Source organism: Sciurus carolinensis, chromosome 4 (assembly GCF_902686445.1).
Source record: "Sciurus carolinensis chromosome 4, mSciCar1.2, whole genome shotgun sequence".
In the NCBI taxonomy this organism is placed as follows: Eukaryota; Metazoa; Chordata; class Mammalia; order Rodentia; family Sciuridae; genus Sciurus; species Sciurus carolinensis.
In genome coordinates, this window is record NC_062216.1 from 101,971,757 (window position 1) to 101,992,871 (window position 21,115).

The window sequence follows — 21,115 nt, forward strand, 5'->3', positions numbered from 1 at the left end:
CACAGAATATAACAGTATAATTGGATCAATATCATTCCCCAGTACCTCCTTCTCTCCTCCTCTCCTTCCTACCTTGGTGGTGTTCTACTCCACTGTACTCCATTCTATTTTCTTTAGTTTGTCCCCTCCCCACCCAAACACACATCACCTCTCCCCTCTTTTATTCTCTATCTTCTACATATGAGAAGAAGCATATGACCTTTGACTTTCTGAGTTTGGCTTATTTTGCTTAACCTAATTCTCTCAAATTCCATCTATTTTCCTGAAAATGACATAATTTCTTTCTTCTTTATGACTGAATAAAACTACATTATGTTTATATTCCACATTTTCTTTCTCTGTTCATTCATTGATGGATACCTAGACTGGTTCCATAATATGGCTATTGTGAATTGTGCTGCTATAAATACAGATATGCATGCATTGCTATAGTCTGCTCACTTTAATTCTTTAGGATAAATACTGAGGAATAGAATACTGAGTTATATGGTAGTTCCGTTCCTAGTCTTTTAAGGAATCTTCACACTTATATCCATAGTGGTTATACTAATTCCACCAATAGTGTAATAGTGTTCCTTTATTTCCAAAATCTCTCCAGCATTTAGTATTGTTTGTATTCTTTATTTTTTTAAATTTATTTTTATTGTACCTTTCTGAGTGACGTGAGATGAAGTCTGGGTGTAGTTTTGATTTGCATTTTCCTAATGCTAAAGATATTGAGCCCTTTGTAAATGTATTTTTGTTATTTATATTAAAATACAATTTGGAACTGAGAATTAATCCTAAAAGTCATCTGGATAATTCTCATTCCCTCATTTCACAAACTTGGAATCAGATAAAGTGCCTTTCCCTGCATTACCCATTTATTTACTGGCACCTGATCATTTTGGGACTCTAGTTCAGTCTTATTATACTGGGATTCTAAGAGAAACTTTCAATAAAATTAGATACATAGTTAATTTCTAAAAGTCTCCACATTAGAAAGATTATCAAGTCAGCTTTAAAATCACTGCTACTAAGCAGTAAAAATTCCTGATTTCAGTTTCTACTGAAACGGCTTTTTTTATTTTTCCTTTTCCATTGTCTGGCATATACTAACAAAAGTAATTCAATTTTAGAAACATTGTGGGGAAAGATTGAACCAAAGACGTGTTTTAGGAAAAGGATAAATCACCACCTCCAGGATTATTTAGGGTTTCTTTGAATGACTAACTCAGAAGTTGCATGTTAGTGATAGCAGTAGGATGGAGAGTCTGTTAGAAGTTTGTGGAACTCTTGGTGCTAAATCAGAATTCAGAATTCTGTGGTATCTGGCATAAAATTCACATTGTGTTCAAGAATCCCTGTATTCAAATTATTATTATTAAACGAATGAATGTGGATTTATACACAAAATTACTATGAAGGCATGCCAGGCTAAAATTAATTAAAAAAAGACTTTTAAATTAATCAGTTTGGTCACCATGAAATTAGGAAGAACAGACAAAACTTTCATGTAGTATATATAGAAAATCAGTATCCAAGTATACCCATACCTCACCACACACCTATGCACTCATGTACGTATGCCCGTATGTCACACGGGCACACACACACACACACACACACACACACACACACACACACCAAAGAATGGGAAGAGATTCAAAAAAGGGATAAATTTATACAGGCATAAAAAAGTCAGTGTTCAGATCATCATAGTCAAATTAAAGAGGTAGTTTTTCAAGTATTTGGGGCAGAAAAACACACACTTACCTCAGATACTTGGATAATTGCCTGTGCTTTCCACTTGCTTTGGCCAAGGAAATCTTGCCACAGAGACAGACTAAAGATTCTGTCTCATCAGCCTTGGAGAACTGAGACAGCAAAATGGTCCTTTGCTGCCCACACTGGTTGGAACAGTGACAGACTGGGCGCCCTTCTGAGGCATGCTGACCCCACTCTGCATGAAGCCTTGGCAATACAGCTATTAATAGCCCAAGAGAATCTTAAAATTTAGGTCAGAGAAAAACTATTAGGGGCCAGTTGTCCATAACTGTTACATACTGAAGCTGACATATTGAGCCAAAATGCATATCTGGTTATAATAAATACAGAATTTAGAAAATGGATGATTGTTTCAAAGTTAGAACTTAGTGGTGCTCTTTTGTAAAAAAAGGAACTTGGATAAAAATAGCAGACTTTCCATTTACTTTTAGAGTTTTAAAGTACATCAGTGATCCGAAATTATATTTTTTCAATGTAAGTTGAACCTATAGTGATTACTTCTGACTTTCTTTGCCTTATGATTAAGCTGGTCAGCTTTTAGCAAACTGGAATTTCTTCTTTGCTACACAGTTGATCTGTGTCTACAACTTCCTTAAAACAAACAATCAAACAAATAAACAACTCTGTTACTTCTTTCTTTGACCCAGGAGAAAACAGAAAAACATTGCAGAACTTAATTCGCGTTGTGAACTGTTAGACTTTCTACTACAGTCCCCCCTATAGGTTTACAAGTCTCCGTGTATTTACCAGACATGCCAAACAAATCAAGCTGAGAATGACACCAGTTAAGTCAGTTTTTTAGAAGCAGGTGCAGATAATGGATGATGTCGAAATTCCTTATAAGTGAATAAATGACAGTTTTTTCATATTTAGAAAATAATTTTATTTTTGTTCACAAAATAATATATTTTTGCAATTCTTATCTTTATGCAGTATAAAGGTATGTATTATGAATATAAAATAAATGTAAATATATATGATAGAATTATTTAATTGTAATATATGGTGTAATAAATATAATAATTATATAGCACATTATTACTTATGTCATATGTTTATTATATTACATGAGGATATATAACATTTACTAAAAGTACTCTTTGGCACACACAATTTTATTATCCCAATTTTACACATGAGGAAATTGAGTCCAAGGATGTTATTGCCCAAAGTCAGAGAATTATTTAGTATAAGAGCAAGGTTAAATCCAGACAGTGACTCCCAGTATGATATCTAGCAATACGACTAGATTACTGTAACATGATGGAAATAAATTCTAATTCAGATATATTTAATGTGATAAAATCATGCGAAAATGTTAAAATGAAAGCCTTTTCTATTTTGGCAAGAAATAATTATTTTATAGAAGCCTCTGATAAAAGATTTTGAAATTTTATTTTCACCATGATATATATATGTGTATAATTTTATATAAATAATGTATAATACATATAATATATACTATATTGATATATAATATATAATTTATTTTCACCATGATATATATGATATATATACATATATATGTAATATATGTGTGTGTGTATATATATACATACATATATATATGACCTAATAACTATAGTAATTTAAAATATATTTTTCAACTAGGTAACTTCATACAGTTATAATTCCAATAGTAAAAAGAGTAAATAAATTATTGTAGATGGTTTTAGAGTTTGATTTTATAGTGCAATCTTTGGCCTAAAAATAGTTCATTGAAATTTTGATTTATGTTTCCTGCTTTTTTTTTTAACAGCATCTAATTCATACAGTTAAAAATAACTCATTCAAAATGTTTAAATATCTTGTAATACAATGCACATATCTATAAAACTTTTATATAAATTTTGCCATATCATTCTAACAAAATTGTTGTGAAGTGGTAATAAGAAGATTGTTAATCTCTTTTCATTGACAAAAGAATTTAAAAAAGAGAAAATTCTTATTTGTCACACTATATGCAGGCAGATATCAGTGCTCCAAATTCAACAACCTGAAATGTCTTTTCTCTTCTTAATATTTAACTTTCCCAGGGACAGAAATCAGACCACACAACTTTTATTGTATATCACTATCACTGTGGGTAAATGTTTAGTTTATCAAATTAACTGGATTTTCCACCACACATACAAATGTTCTGAGTCATTGATAATTCCAAGTTAATTATAGAGTAATGTACAATTTTAGGTTATTTAAAATTAGAATTTCATTAAAATGATCTTTTTCAATTCATTTTAGTTACTAAACAAAGGAAGAAAAACACTTTGGTGTTATTACTGATAAAATAACCAAGAAAAGAAGTAATGATGTAAAATCCCTTTCAAACAAAACAATTTTGTTTCTGATGGTTTTTATGGAGTCTACCCTTTCAAGTTCTGGGAAAGTGCAGCTCTATCCTGAGGGTGCCCTGTGCAGGATGGCTTCCTACCACCACCATGACCTCTCAACTTACCTCTTCAGCCCAGCCCCAGGAATTTGATTATGTCCCCAAAGTTTTTACCTCTAAACAAAGGAGAATGAAGAAAACTCAGAAAAAGTGTTTACATCTACACATAGGATAAATTTAGGAAGCTATAAGGAGGAGAGTTTAGTGCCTCTAAATTCCTATCACATGGTTCCTCCAAACATTACTGGAATTTAATGAAACATATTGCAAGGGAAAGGAAGAAATGTTAAAAGGTTCTACAACTGACTGGAGAATCTCTCTTGGTACCCTACAAATGCAGTTGCTCCGGATTTGTTAGCCTCCCTCCTACCTTCTCAAAAGTGATCCTGGGACCCCAACCTGTGTTTCAGAACACACTGTGTGTGTGCATAATCTACATCTGAGTCAGGCATCCCATGAGATCAGAGCATCAGGGAGAAGTTCTTCTTGTCTCTGCCAGGGCACTTTTCCATCGAAGTGTTTACTGTATATTATTCTATCTTAAGTGATTGCAGACTCTGGCATAAATCCCCAAATTTCTTTCTCCTAAAAAAGTAAAAGACTATTTTAATTTCCAATTGCCATCATTAATGGTCACTTTGAACGTGGGAATACCAAAGAAGTTGACTGAGGTTTGTGTGCATTTCTCAAGACACTCCTGGACAGGCAATCCCTTTATTTGAAAGTGCATTGGAATACAGTGAGTGACATCTCACGTATTGCAGGGATAATTTTGAATCCATTAATTTTTTTAAAAAAAATGTACATACTCATAAAAAGAATGAAATCCAATCACTTGTGACAACATGTGTGGAACTAGGGATCATTAAGTTAAATGACCCCGGCATAGAAAGACAAATATTGCATGATCCCACTCAGATGTGTAATTTTTAGAAGTTGATCTCCCAGAAGTTGAGAGTAGAATGATGATTACTGAATACTGGAAAGAGTGAGGTGGGGGAGGGATGAAGCAAGGTTGATTAACAGGTACTACTACATTATATTAACTACTACGTTGATTAACAGGTACTACGTTAGAAGGAAGAAGTGTTGGTATTGCATTACACACTAGAATTGTTGTAGATATCAATAATGTACTGTGTAGTTTTAAAAATATCAGACAAAAGGATTTAAAATATTTTTACCATATATATTTTTACCATGTGTTTGTGTATCACATACATGTATACATCATAGTACCCCACTAATATACTCAACATTTATATATCAGTTAAAAATAAGTATGTAAATACAATGTACAAATTTCTAAATTATCAATGTTATTAGTAGCAAATTATTGGTCACATACCAAAGTGTAGGAATGCTTTGTAGGAGTGTCACTGTGTAGTTTGAAGAATATACTTTTGAGTACCTGCCACCTGCAGTTGTAGTGGCTCTTGATCAGCAGAGCTGATCCCCTTTCACACATTTCTGAGGGTTTCTCCAGATTGTAGGGACTGTTATTGAGAGAAATGAGTCAGGTCCCTCTGATGTCTGGGCTTTAAACAGCTTGGATGATCACCATGGTTCCTGTTTCTGGAGTTGCTCAGGGAAGCTCACTGGGGAAATGATTACAGCCCCTTCTCTCTGGACTTAAAACTTCAGATCACAAATAAACACATTCTGCTAATACATTAAAAACTACCAAGAAAAAAAAAGTGTGGGGGTAGAGGGGGAGAATATATATCAAATTGGCAGTTTCAATTTTTATTTAAAGAGCTTAAAATTTCATATGTTTCAAGTGTCCGAGTTCTAAAACCTTTGTTACTATTTGCCATGAGGAATAAATAAATATACAACAAACTGTCAGCAGAGGCAAATTTTCCTAGATACATTTGTCTATTTAAGTAACTATCATCAAGATCAGTAGTAGCTACTAAGTAACCTAATTCTAATAACCAGACTGTCCTGAGTTGTGAAGAAGAAAAAGAAGTAGATGATCTTCTGTCAGTTGCACCATTTTGTATAATACCTTAGCTGTATTAATAAACACATATAATTGCTACAAGATCAAGATTGGTGTGAGAGAAAGACTATGGCCTTTGGCATTTGGCACATAGGTTAGCTATTCACTCCACCTGTTTAATTACCTGTGGGGTCAGGAGAGACAGTTAATCACTATAAGCTTCAAGTCGCATATTTGTGAAAGACAATACTGTTAGTTACTGTGTACACATTACCCATGGTAACTTTTCGTATTTTTTTTTATTTCCTTCCTCTTTGCTATTAATAAATAGAGACGTAAAATAAATATTATTCCAGACATGGCTATCATGACATCCACATCCAACTACTGATTAACCTTTTAGGATTATTGCTTAAATCTACCATAGTATATTTTTCTTAGTTAAACTTCTCAGAGTATAAGCATATGCTTTTGTGGGTAGACTTGTACTATGGGAATGAAGTTTACACAGGGTCAGAATTCTCATTTTTGTTGTTTGTTTTTTTTGTGAAGGGTCTCTAGTTACTCATCTTTAAAAAGTGAGTCACTGTTTAAGAGGGAAAGAGGTTTGATTGGGCAAGCTTGTCACTTCAGCCTGCTCTCCTTTGAACCTCCATCCTCAGTGTCTTGAAGACAGCTCTCTCTGTTCATTGTTCCAACCTACCTGTCAAGGAGACATGGTGAATCCCCAAAGTTCATGGCTTCCTGCCTGGAACTTGGCATCCACATTCTCCCTTCAGCCTTGATCTTTCCTCTTGCAGGTAAAAACAGAAAAGATGGAGAGAAAAGCATGGCGGATCCCTTTCTCCCCGTCTGTGCAAGCCTGCCTCCAACCTGGTGATCGTTCACACTCACCATTTGTGTGAAAGCCTTTTTTTTTAATATGATACTAGAGTTGACTAATTAACTCAATCTTATAGTTTCTGCAATTTTCCCTCTGCAAACTAGTTCTTAGAGGATGTTTCCCCATTGAAATTTCTAAACATAAAAGATTTTTTTTAGATGTAATTATACAGCTTCACTAATACCCGAAAACAATGCCTAGTGAACTAACCCAGTACTTCATATACTGGCCAAGTGAAAGTTTTGTGTTTTCCTGTCTTGTTTTTCTTTGAAACTATATATCTCAGAAGTTAGCTCATTACCTGAAAAATTTATGAAGAACTGGTAAAGTATAACAGGAGTATTGCCACTGAATGGACTATTTGATTTATTTGAGCAGGTAATGAACAATATTGCTGTCAAATTCACCATTGCGCAACCTTAATTAGCACATAAAATAAGAGGAGCCGTGCTCCAGGAGCCTTTCCTATCCTTGTGCCATTCATATTCTTTGGTAGGAAAGAAGGAAAAGCAATAATAACCACAGAGAGTGATCACAACCCTGAAGGAACTGGGAATACTGGGATTTGGAAGTGAATATGGACAGTATGGGTAGGAAAACATCATCTCTGTAGGAAGATTTATGGGAGGATGGCTAAGCCACTAGCAACATAAGTTTATGATAAATTTTATCATAAAGCCATTAGCTTTCTTGGGCTTTTCTTTTGATAGCAAGGTTGAGATATTTATTAGAAGGACTTGGGCAGAAGTGGAGGGATTAAAATGACACTATATAACTCTTTCTGGGACTACTTAAATTTCATTATTTGAAAATGCTTTCATTTTCATTCTTTGGTCAAAGAAGCATGCTTAAAATTTTTGTTTCTTCCCAAGAAATAATTTTGTTCTTTATAAACAATTTTATATTTAGGTATGAGACAGGATTCAGACCTCTCATTTAGTAACTCTAGCAACACCTCAGAAAGCACTGAGGGATATGGATATTATTCTTAAACCATTACTTATATATAGTTTTATTTTCAAAATAATGTATTAGTCATCTTAAAGGAATAAATGTCTCTGATTCAAGATCTTACTTCCATCTTTTATATTTTGTAAACTCAGTTGCCATCACAGAAGGAACTCTCTTAGAATTTGAACTAGAGGTCTGAATCAATTTCCATGTTAGTAAGTTATGTAAAATCATGCTGAGAGTTTTCAAGTATCTATAAACATCACCATGGAGACATGTGTCTGAGTCATCATTGTGGGCATCTTCCTACATAGTCCATATTTGAAATTATACCACCGAGACAAGCTGGGAATATAGTTTTAGAATGAAAGAGTAAAAGTTAGATTAGAAGCCATGTAACAAGCATGATGGGACAAGGAAAGGGACAACATTCTTATTTAAGCAAATTATATTGATATAAAGTAGGAGAAGTGTACAGATTCATTGACCTCCTTTTGGTCCCAATCTCTTTGTAATTAGAATCTAAGTTCACTTTTATCTATGTCAGAGGTTAAGAAAAATCAAGCTCCTATTACATGGTAGAGACATTTAATACTTAGTTTTCTGCTAGTACAGTTTCAAACATCAACAAGACCACACAAAATTGATTTGCATTTATAATAAATGTATTTCTAATGTGCATTTATATGCATTTTAAAATAGAGCCATTGCTTTAACTAATTTTCAGGGCAAGAACAGTAATAAGGGAAATTTAATTTATTTCAGTAAAGAAGACTTGCCTTAACATAACTGATGATCTTTATCTCCCAGCAACTTTCATTTTAAAATTAACTTATTTTAAAAAGGAACCATAATTAGTTCTGAAATTTTTGTTTCCATATCATCTTCAAACTTTTCATTGGAAGTTGTCATTTTGGCAAAAATAAACAACAAATCCTGGGATACTTTCTGTGGTGCTTTCGTTTTACTCCTTGCTGGGAAAGAAAATGATAACAAAATGTTTTTTTCTATTAAACATCAGTTTGAGATCAGCAAGATTTATGTTAAAATATTAAAACAGTGTGCTGTGTCCAGGAGTGTCCCAAAAGGACTGATGCTTGTGGGGATACATTTCCATCAGTAGTTGTTGAGGAAGCCAACTGTAGTTGTTGAATGGGGAGCGAGCATGTTAGGTCTCCTGCTAGGTAGTCACCAACTTCACCCATGGCTGGAGGGCACGGCATGCACAACCCATCTCTTCTCCAGTCTTCTGTCCCATTTGATTTATTAAAAAATGAATTTCAAGTATTGATTGAGAAAAATATGGTCAGCTTATTTTTAATATGTGAATCATTTGGAAAACATAGTTTTCCTGCTAGCTTTCCTAAAATGTCTGAAATCTTGTCATTGAACATTATGGACAAAATTGATAAAAAATGTTTTATCAATGTGTTTATTGTATTTCTGATCATTTTTCTAATTATTTTACATATAAATGAGAACTGAGTGAAAATCAAATAAGTTTTTTTCCTAAAACATTAATAATATTTAGAAAAGATTAACAAATATCTTTATGGTGATCAAGAAAGACTGGGAAAGTATTAAGAATTTATAAATAGGTGATGTGAAAATCTTTACATATTTGATTTAGCAGATCAGATGGAGATTTAAAAGCTATAACCAATGTACTATAGTTTCATTGTTTTTCCAAGATAGCTCCTGGGCCCAAGTAATTTATATTCTCTCCAATAAAAAGTAACACTGTTCCCTTAACATGAATAATATGCATAATAAAATATTTAAAGAAGGATAAAAAAAAGTAACTAATGGAAAGTAATCAAGTCTATTTTAAAATGTGATAATAATAATGCTATGTCTAAATTGTTGCTTTTAGCATAGTTGTTGAGAAGTTGGCCTCAAGGCAAATTGATTGGGTTCAAATCCTTAACTTTGCCATGTATTAGCAGGATGACCATGGTCATTGATTTAATCTGTCCCTTACTATATTTCCTCATCTATAAAATAGGAAATATAATAGCATAGGATAGGGTATTAGTATGAATTATAAAATATTTGGCAGTAATTCAGTTGCAATAAGAACTCAATGAAAACTATAATTTTTATTAACATATACCATATAAACTTCCTTTTGTGATTTACTAATAATTTTCTCATGTAAATTTTATGCTGTCATGGGTTCATTACTTCCTCAACTAATATCGACAAATCCCAGAGAACAATAGAGTAAAACTGTTGGCATCCAGATAGTTCTTTAGAAGTTTTTTGCAGATGACACATTTGAGTCACATGATCTGAATTTGCAAATGGACATTTTCTCAGATGGGGCACATTACAACAGGAAGCCCTGTCGCCTGTTTTGACTCTGCATTGCCACTGACAGGCTGTAATTCTGACAGTAGTAATCTATCTAGACACAGCATCCTTCTATGGAACACACAGATATTGGCTTAAACAAGCTCTGAAGTGTATATGATATATATAAAATATTGAACTATCTCTGTTATCTGCTGAAGGTCAATGATTTAATAGTAAAAATGTTGAGAACCAAGAAAAATTTAGGGAAAGAAAATACAGATGTGGTAAGTGAGACTTTCCATTTAACTGCAGATGATAGGGATCATTCTGGAAGTTTCCAAAGTCCTTCATTAGGTAAGAAGGTGACAGAAATGAGCCTCAGTAATTATTTGTGAACTTTTAGCTAACTTTGAAGAACTCATGATGTAAAACTATAACACTGACAAGGACTTTGGTAGACCATTATTTATCCCCCATAGGCGAGGTTTTATTGAACATTCTTAATGAACAGTTTCTGAGAGGGATACTTGCAGCTAGAGAGAAAGAATACTTAGGTGTCAAACAAGCACAGTAAGAAATAGGTAATAGAAATAGAAAAGGAAAACTACTCATAGTGTTAGCCTCCAGCTGAGAAGAGAAAAAAGGCAAGACAAAGAAAAGTTGCAATTAAACACCGATTTTGATTCTGAATGGGAAAAGGTGCAAACAACCAACATGGAACTGCATATGTATTGTTACTTGTATCAAAGTGGAATTTGGTCACCTGGATGGGCCTAACACAATTAGAGGTGTCCACTCTTTGTGACATATGGTCAGAACTGGGAAGAATCAGGAAACAAAAATAGCAGCACTGCTGTAGGGATATGATATATGAGCTTAATAAAATGCATTTCAGAAACTCTAGGGCATGGGATGGGAGACATGTTAGGAAGACAGGAAGGAAAATAAAGCCATACTCATAAGAGCAAAAAAGCAAAAAGCATGACTTAAATAGCTTTTTATTGTCTCATCCAAATCTCCTTTTATTTTTTCTACTCATTTTCTTCTCTTTCAAACTCCCCAAGTATTTAATTAATGATAGTAAGAAGAACTGATGAAATGACCTCTCCTGGGCTAGTCAGAGGAACATTCCAGTGTCCCCCCTCAAATCTTTAATAATTAAAATAAAAGAAAGAAAAAATTGAAAGACTGAAGTAATTTATCACCTAATGTATCTAGACACTTAAAATATAGTCAGATGGCAGAGGTCCTTTTCATGGGATCAATTTCTCTGTTTCATGATAATTTAACTTTGGGATAATGTTCTTGTCAGTCATTAGCTATGTGATTGAGAACAATCTAAGAAACTCTAAAGAGGTATAAGAGGATAATAATGAAAAGAGCTGCGTGTAGCAGTTCACGTGCTTACAGCTTTCCCTGGCTTCGATTCTTTCCTTAAGGATTTATTGAGTGTACACAATGAAGGGAGTTTAAGAAAAAGGAATTTGTGGGGTCAGAATTATGTATAGCTTTTTTTTTTTTTTTTCATTGACAATAGAATCAGAAGAGTTGTAAACTCTTAAATGCCTTCCCTTGTGCTGAGGAACAAGTAGCTCCTTATTTTATTTTCTACCACAGCCCTTTTCTCTCCATTCTGAAAAATAACTAAGCAAGTAACATCAGCCTCCATGCTCAAAAGTCTTCCTTCTACAAGCCGCCACAGGGCTGGCCTGACCGTCTCTATGGTAACACTGTCCTATTTTTACCACATCCTGATTACTTAGTATGGACAGGAGTGTCTTCATATTCTGGACTTTTCCTCACCTCCATCAAATTGACCAGAAAACACTTTACTTTCTGATATTCCTACTTTCTTCTTAGTGGCAAGTGATAAATGAGTGATGCGGTAAATAGATCCCTCACAATGATTAACAAGGACTACAATCACTATTGCCAGATAGCTAAGACACTTGGACAGCTATTCTAGAGACAATGACAATAATATTGTTACTAGCTGAAGTTTACTGAGGACTTCTACAGACCAGGCCTAGCACTAGATTCTTTAAGGATGTCATCTTAATCCTAACAACAGTATCATCAATTTACATTACTTTTGTTTTATACTTGAGAAAATTAGAACTTAGTAAATTTAAGAAACTTGATCAAGATAAATCAGGGCATAAAATTTAAAGCCAAGCCCATTTTAACTCTAAAATTCCTGGTTTTTAATAGTATGTCTTTTTCTCCTTTATTTTCTGAGAAAGATTTGTAGTCAGTTGCTAGATGGAAAATGCTACTTTACATCAGTTGAAACATTACCAAGTAACATTGCCACACAAGGGTGTAAGAATACTAACCAACCTGACCCTCTGTATTTATCCTCTGAATTCCACCTCCTTGTGATGACACTGTCATTTCAGGGCAGGTGTAAGAATGCAGATTGTATTGTAGATGGTCATTATGGTTATGGACCTATCTGGAGATCAATTATGATAAATTATTTTGTATAGTTACCAAATACTTATGAAAAACTCACTATAGGTCAAACATATATTAGTGGAAAAAATGACAAACACCATGTTTTACTTAAGAATGCTGCTCTTCAGTGAATGGAAAACTGAAAAAGATATTATGCACGCAATATTCCAACAAATACACTGAAATATGCAGCTCTAATCTGATCTTGTGAAATATTAGTCATTTGAAACTCCAAGAATTCAGAGAATAACAGCAAGGAAATGATTTATAGTTTTGTGGTTAAAGAACCTATGGCAATTTTGCCTCAAATTCCCTTTAACATTTTCTAAATACCTTACCTTTAAACTCAGAAAAAGTATTTGAATGCATGCATTACAGAAATTTACCTTTCTTTTAAAATTTTTCCTTTATATTTCCTCCCTTATTTTTAATTTTAATACTTTGAAATATTCTTCTTAGTTATTAACTTGGAATGATGCTTTCTGTGAAGTACTGAACTTCTTGGTTCTGATCAATAATGTATACTGTATTTTAGTGTGATTTTTCACATAAAAATGCAATATGTTCTCTCAATATCAAATGTGCTCTGTTATTTATGTATCTGCTTTCAATTATTTAACATTAAAAAGTGTAAGTACAATATTACAGAGGACATTTATACAAGTTAATTTACCTTTATTATATTCAAATGTGATATATTTCCAAATAATAAAATTTACTACCATCCATAGACTGTGTCTCGTGTTACTTTATATTAGAGATGATGTGTTCATTGACCTACAAATTCTTTTCTTCCTTGGGACAACCATAAAGAGATTGGTGAAGGTTTGGGTTTTGCCCACATTTCTGCAAAGATCAAACCCATATGGAAAGAAAAAGCAATCTAGGCTAAGCGACTCATCTGATGTAAAACTATGTTACTCTCAGCTAAAAGATAAATATAAATATCTTCTTTAGTACTACATTCATTATTTCAAATTGAAGGTATTACTTAACCTAAGTTTTGATTGTTATATTCAGCATGCCTAATTCAGTTGGACATGAACTCCTTAGTAGTGCAAAGAAAAAATACAGTGATGGTATTTCTGAAATATCTGTACTAGGAACTATTAACCAAAAGGCTTCTTTAACAGTGTAAGCAACAGATACCATTTTATCATTTTAAATGCTTTCCCCCCTCATTTTTAAAAAAGAAGAAATCATGATGCAAAATATCAGTACCTTATATGTAATTATCATGGCATCTATTACTTTCTATTATAGTTATTTGCTTGCTGATCCATTTCACCCTCTTTAAGACAAAGAACTGTTCGAAGCCCAAAAGTTCGTCTTATGTATCTTTTCATCTCTGCTACTTAGCACAGTGCTCTCAGTTCAAAAAATAAGTAAATAGCATTGTTGCTCAATTATGAAGCATCTGTGAAAAACTATTTTTAACTTTGTTTTATGTTCTGCAATAACAAGTCCTAAGACTTTTCCACAAATAATGTGATGTTTTCTGAATATTCATGGTGTATCTATGAGTTGATGATTGTTTTCTGTCTTATAGAAGTACAAATATTTATTTTATTATTAGTTATTTTTATTATTCTAACATGAAATTTTATTACACCAAATAGTATACAAAATTATTTGGAGAAATTTCCCCTCCAAGTAATAGATCACCTATATTATTATTGGGAGTAATGTGAGAGCATTTTGGGTAGAGTTATAAGAAAGTGTTTATTTCATTTGGAGGAGAGAGAAAGAAATGTTTGAATAGGTGTTTTCATACCTGGGTTGACTTATAATGCCATATCTGATTCATGCTTTCAGCAAAATTTCATTATATTTTACTGTCCTTTAATCTGTATTGGTCCTCTTAATGCCAATAGCATTTTATAAATTGAAGATTATCATATATATCCTGAATAATAATGCTGTGTTTTAATGATACTATTTATCTTCTTCCTTAAAATGTGACATGAAATCATTAGGTGAACACCACAAATGATATTTCATTATTCTTCCTTATATATAGTCTATATTTAAAAGAAGTGCAGCAACACTTGATTGTCTTCTATACTTGTTCAGGTTAATTTGGAAGAGAGTATTTTTGTTTCTAATGTGTGTTCAACCCACTAGTTGGAATTCATCGATTCATTGCTCATTTCATTCCAGGTCCCCCAGGCCCTCCAGGTGGTCTGCGAATAGAGGACATTAGAGCCACCTCTGTGGCCCTCACTTGGAGCCGTGGCTCAGACAATCACAGTCCCATCTCCAAATACACTATCCAGACCAGGACCATTCTTTCAGATGACTGGAAAGATGCTAAGACTGGTGAGTTGTATTTGTCTGATTAATTTGTACATGTTTCAGTGTGACTTTTTCAATAAAATCCTGCAGGTTTTAGAATTTCATAATATATGTTAAAATTCTTTCTTAAACATCATTGTTTTAACATACTAGTTCTTTAAGCATGTCTTAATCTGTAATGGAAAAGCAAACAGAGACCTCTTGGTTTTCTTCTTTGAATTATAGTGAGGCTAAGATTCATTGGGAAAAAAATCATTACAAAGTCTTTGTTTTGGCAAATGTCATTTATGAATCATTTTATTCTATTATTTAGGAACTTTAATTCTTCATTTTTTTAAAAAGCTGCATCGGTCATAAATATTATATTAAGCATTCAAGTCTTACTTCCTGTAGTCATTTACTTCCCAAGAATGATTGTGCCTGATTTGATTTCCTCAAAAAAATATTTTAAGGTTTTGTATCTTTCAAACCTTTTCTTTTCTTATATTTAGATTTTCTAAAAGTCAATAAGGGAAAGTTTATTATGTGGACACTTTTCCTTACCTGTAACTATTACCATTGCCATTTATCACTACTAATTGAGAATATCACATATCAGTTTATTTTCTCTGGTAACATTGAAGAAGATAGGAGTTTTTTAATAAAATAATATGGAAGGATAGTAGAAATATCTACTCATTTGTCACTACAGAAAAAAGAAATAAGACATAAGTAGAAAATAAGATGTTTCTTTCTTTTAAAAACTGAAAAATAATTAATCCCATGCTTCACACATACTCTCAGTTTAGCTTTATCCTGACATAGTTTTGCTCACTAAGGTGTTTTAACTTAAATTTATTTCATATTGTACATATTGTTTTCTCTCAAGAGAAATTAGTCAAATATAAGCTTAAATCTGTTTCAAGGATTTAGAATATATCTTAGTAACAAGTAATTCTCCACATAGATGTATAAAGTTCCTATGAATTAGAAACAGGTGAAATATTTCCATTACACTGTGCTCATTATAAGAAATTATTTATGTATACAGTTGAACAAGTCAGATAATCTAGAAAACATTTTTAAAAACCTTTTAAATCTTTGACTAATTTAAATCATGAGCATTTCCTACTTTTCTGAAGAGAATAACACAATTATTAAATTATATATAATATTAGAAATCAAGTAGTGAACACTAATTATAGGTACTAAGAGCAAAGTGAAATAAATCAATACATGGTTAATATTTGCCTTGGTTTTAGAATAGGAATACTAAATTCAGTCATTTTTATTAGTTTTCTATGTATGCTTACTGTGTAGCTCAATCAAAAGGAAAGCAAAGTTATTACTAAAAAAAGAATCCACCCTAAATTAATTTCCATAAGGATGAAAACTTTGTTTTATTCACTCTTCTACTCCCAGGACCTATTTCAGTCCCATAGTGCTCATTCATTAGGTACTTACTGAGCTTCTACTGTGTTCCAGAGCCTGATTTAGATGCTGGAAATACAGCTGAGCAACATAGAGAAAAAATAAAAGTCCAAAAACACCATTGCCTTCAAGGACCTTACATTCTTATAGGAGAAATGCTAATAAATAATTAAAATATATAGCAAGTCATGTGGTGATTTGTGCTAAAGAGAAACAACAGTAAGGAAGCATAGGAAGTTGGGAGCTGTATTTTAAATAGAGTGCTTCTGATACCAATGTAGCCACTCCTTCCTCTCACAATTTCTGTTTGCATCACATATGTTTCCTATTTTCCCTTTTAACTTATTTGTATCTTTGGCTGTTAAGTATGTTTCTTGTTGATGGTGTATAGTTAGAGCTTATTTTCATCCAGTCTGATAATCTCTACCTTTTGACTGAATTCTTTAATCCATTAAACATTTAATGTTGTGCTTGGAATTCTGCTTGGAATTACAGCTGCCATTGTATTTTTGCTTTCGAAATGTTTTTTTTTTTTTTTTTTTGTTGTTGTTCTTCTAGTTCCTCCTTACTCTCTTCTTTTGGATTATGCACATTTTCTAGTATAACATTTTAATTTTCTTAATGATATTCACTGTATATGTGTGTGTGTGTGTGTGTGTGTGTGTGTACACTTAATCAATTCTGTAGGGCTTACCAGATATCTGAACTTCTTAGAATAGACTTCAAATATTTACTAACTTACTTTCAGAGAGATATGCAAATATTTCTCCTAGATGGCTGTATTTCATGTTCTCCCTTTTTTGTACTATCATAATTATATAAGTATATAGATAAATAGATGATGGATAACTTTTTATTTTAAATATAACTTTCTATAATTTTGTAGCTTAAGCAAATTCAGAGAAGAAAGACAAGCAAGTATATCTGTATTTATGGAGTTTTATTAACTTTTTCATAATTTTTGGTTTTCTTCAGTTGTTCTTATAGATTTGAGTTACCATCTTGTGTCATTTTCTTACTACTTTGCTCCACCTGTCCCCTTTGTATAGTTACTGTCAAATATATTGCACTTCAATATATTATAGGTTCCAAAACAATTTTATACAATGCACATGTAATCTATACACATGTATTACAGACACATATGTATTAATATTTGTACAATTGTATCAATATCTATGGAAAAGTGATTTCAGAACCCTTCATGGATGAAAAAAAATCCTTGTATCTCAAGTCTTCTATATCAAATGGTGTAATATTTGCATGTAACTTATGCACATCATCCCACACATTAAATCATCTCTAGATGACTTGCAATATCTAATACAATATAGATACTATGCAAATAGTTATTATACTTATTATTTAGGAAATAATAAGAAAAAAGATCTGTATTTATTCAGAACAGATGCAACTGATTTTGTTCTAGTACTTTTGATTGATAGTTGGTTGAATCTAGATGTAGAAACTATAGATATGGAGGTCAACTGTATATATAGTTTTCTGCTGTTTATTTTAAATCACTTGAGAGAAGAAAAAGACAAAAGGTGTATCTTTTATACTTACATAATTACCTTTGCCAGGGCTTCTTATTTCTTTCATGCTGCTTCATATTTCCCTCTGAGAAACACTGCTTTCAGTCTGAAGAACTTCCTTCAGTATTTCTTCTGAGACAAATCTGCGAGAAACACATTCTCCAAAGTTTTATTTACCTGGCAGTGGCTTTATTTCACCTTTAGTTTTAAAATATTTATTGCATATAATATTATTGGTTGAGTTTTTATTTTTTTCCTTTAAATGTTCAGACTATGACATCTTAGATTTTTTTTTATCAGGCTGAGAAAGCACTTTTCTATTCTCAGTTTTCTGAAAGGTGTTTCAAATCCCTTTATATTTGTGAATATATTTATTGCTGAGTTTTCTATTCCTTTCAGTAAAACTGGTTTTCCTTTGGCATGAGTTCCATAAATACAGAACTCCTTATAACACTTGTTTCAGGTTATTAGAGTCAAAGACCTTCAGGGTTTTTTTTTTTTTTTTCCATTAGAAAATATCTTTTGTTTCATATTGAAGTTCTGTTTTTTAATGGATATAAATTCTGAGTTGTTTTCTTTTTTTTAATTCATTTTTATTGTAAACAAATGGGATACATCTTGTTTCTCTGTTTGTACATGAAGTAGAGGCATACCATTTGTGTATTCACACATTTACCTAGGGTAATAGTGTTTGATTTATTCTGTTATTTTTCTCCCCCCCTCTCCACCCCTCTTATCCCTCTATAGAGTCCCTCCTTCCTCCATTCTTGCCCCCTTCCCACCCCCTATATGTGTCATCATCCACTTATCAGTGAGACCATTCCTCCTTTGGTTTTTTAAGATTGGCTTATCTCACTTAGCATGATATTCTCCAACTGCATTCATTTGCCTGCAAATGCCATAATTTTATTATTCTTTTTTTTCTGTTATTTTTTCCTTCCCCCCCACCCCTCCCACCCCTCTTTTCCCTCTATACTGTCCCTCCTTCCTCCATTCTTGTCGCCCTCCCACCTCCTGTTATGTGTCATCATTCACTTATCAGCGAGATCATTCATCGTTTGGTTTTTTGAGATTGGCTTATCTCACTTAGCATGATATTCTCCAATTTCATCCATTTGCCTGCAAATGCCATAATTTATTATTCTTTATATCTGAGTAATATTCCATTGTATATATATACCACAGTTTCTTTATCCATTCATCAATTGAAGGATATCTAGATTGGTTCCACAATCTGGCTATTGTGAATTGAGCAGCTATGACATTGATGTGGCTGTATCTCTGTAGTATGCTGATTTTAAGTCCTTTGGGTATAGTTCGAGGAGTGGGATAGCTGGGTCAAATGGTGGGTCCATTCCAAGTTTTCTAAGGAATCTCCATACTGCTTTCCAGAGTGGCTGTACTAATTTGCAACCCCACCAGCAATGTATGAGTGTACCTTTTTCCCCACATCCTCGCTAACACCTATTGTTGCTTGTGTTCTTGATAATCGCCATTCTAATTGGGGTGAGATGGAATCTTAGGGTAGTTTTGATTTGCATTTCTCTTATTACTAGAGATGTTGAACATTTTTTCGTATGTGTGTTGATTGCTTGCAGATCTTCTTCTGTGAAGTGTCTGTTCATATCCTTAGCCCATTTGTTGACTGGGTATTCTTTCTGTAGAGTTTTTTGAGTTCTTTATATATTCTGGAAATTAGTGCTCTATCTGAAGTATGAGTGGCAAAGATTTTCTTCCACTCTGTAGGCTCTCTCTTCACATTGCTGATAGTTTCCTTTGCTGAGAGAAAGCTATTTAGTTTGAATCTGTCCCAGTTATTGATTCTTGCTTTTATTTCTTGTGCTGTGGGAGTCCTGTTAAGGAAGTCTGATCCTAAGCTGACATGTTGAAGATTTGGACCTACTTTTTCTTCTATAAGACGCAGGATCTCTGGTCTGATTTCAAGGTCCTTGATCCATTGTGAGTTGATTTTTGTGCAGGGTGAGAGATAGGGTTTAGTTTCATTCTGTTGCATATGGATTTCCAGTTTTCCCAGCACCATTTGTTGAAGAGGCTATCTTTTCTTCATTGCATATTTTTGGCACCTTTGTCTAGTATGAGAAAATTGTATTTATTTGGGTTTGTGTCTGTGTCCTCTATTCTGTATCATTGATCTACCTGTCTGTTTTGGTGCCAATACCATGCCGTTTTTGTTACTATTGCTTTGTAGTAGAGTTGAAGATCTGGTATTTTGATACCCCCTGCTTCACTCTTCCTGCTAAGGATTGCTTTAGCTATTCTGCATTTCTTATTCTTCCAGACAAATTTCATGATTCCTTGCTCTATTTCTGTAAGGTACATCATTGGGATTTTAATTGGAATTGCATTGAATCTGTATAGCACTTTTGGTAGTATGGCCATTTTGACAATATTAGTTCTGCCTATCCAAGGACATGGGAGATCTTTCCATCTTCTAAGGTTTTCTTTAATTTCTTTCTTTAGTGTTCTGTAGTTCTCATTGTAGAGGTCTTTCACCTCTTTTGTTAGATTGATTTCCAAGTATTTTCTTTTTTTCAAAGCTTTTGTGAATGGGGTAGTTTTCCTAACTTCTCTTTCTGAAGATTCATCACTTATGTATAAAAATGCATTGGATTTGTGAGCATTGATCTTATATCCTGCTACTTTACTGAATTCACTTATGAGTTCTAAAATTTTTCTGGTGGAATTTTCTGGTTCCTCTAAATATATAATCATGCCATCAGCAAATAGGGATAGTTTGAATTCTTTTCCTATTCATATCCCTTTAATTTCGTTGGTCAGTCTAATTGCTCTGGCTTGAGTTTTGAGGATGATGTTGAATAGAAGTGGTGAAAGAGGGCATCCCTGCCTTGTTCCAGTTTTTAGGGGGAATGCTTTCAGTTTTTCACCATTTAGAATGATATTGGCCATGGGCTTAGAATAGATGGCCTTTGCAAATTTGCTTTTTAGCTTGGCAAGAATGTATGTATCCTGAGTGTGGTTTGGGGGCTTCTTGTGTAATTGGATTGATAGTTCAGCTTTGGAAAATTATAAGCCACTACCTCTTGAAATGTTTCCTTTCTCCACTCTGTTTTTTGCTGTCCCTCTTGACGTGTATGTTAGATCACTGGTTGGTACTCTGACATCTGTGACTATGACCTCCTTTCCTTGGTGCTCTACCAAAGATGAGA

General features: G+C 33.1%; 1 protein-coding gene across 6 annotated transcripts in view; it reads left to right on the forward strand.

The window, feature by feature from the left end:
* Cntn1 (contactin 1) overlaps window positions 1-21,115 on the forward strand; it is a 364,554-nt gene that overhangs the window by 280,437 nt on the left and 63,002 nt on the right. For 5 of the 6 annotated variants that reach the window (XM_047548775.1, XM_047548778.1, XM_047548779.1 and 2 more), the window contains one exon: window positions 14,848-15,006. In XM_047548775.1, coding sequence (XP_047404731.1) covers window positions 14,848-15,006 — 159 coding nt within the window. Of the gene's footprint in view, window positions 1-6,901; window positions 13,430-14,847; window positions 15,007-21,115 lie in introns of those variants that run through there. The other variant, XM_047548780.1, reaches the window with a different exon arrangement.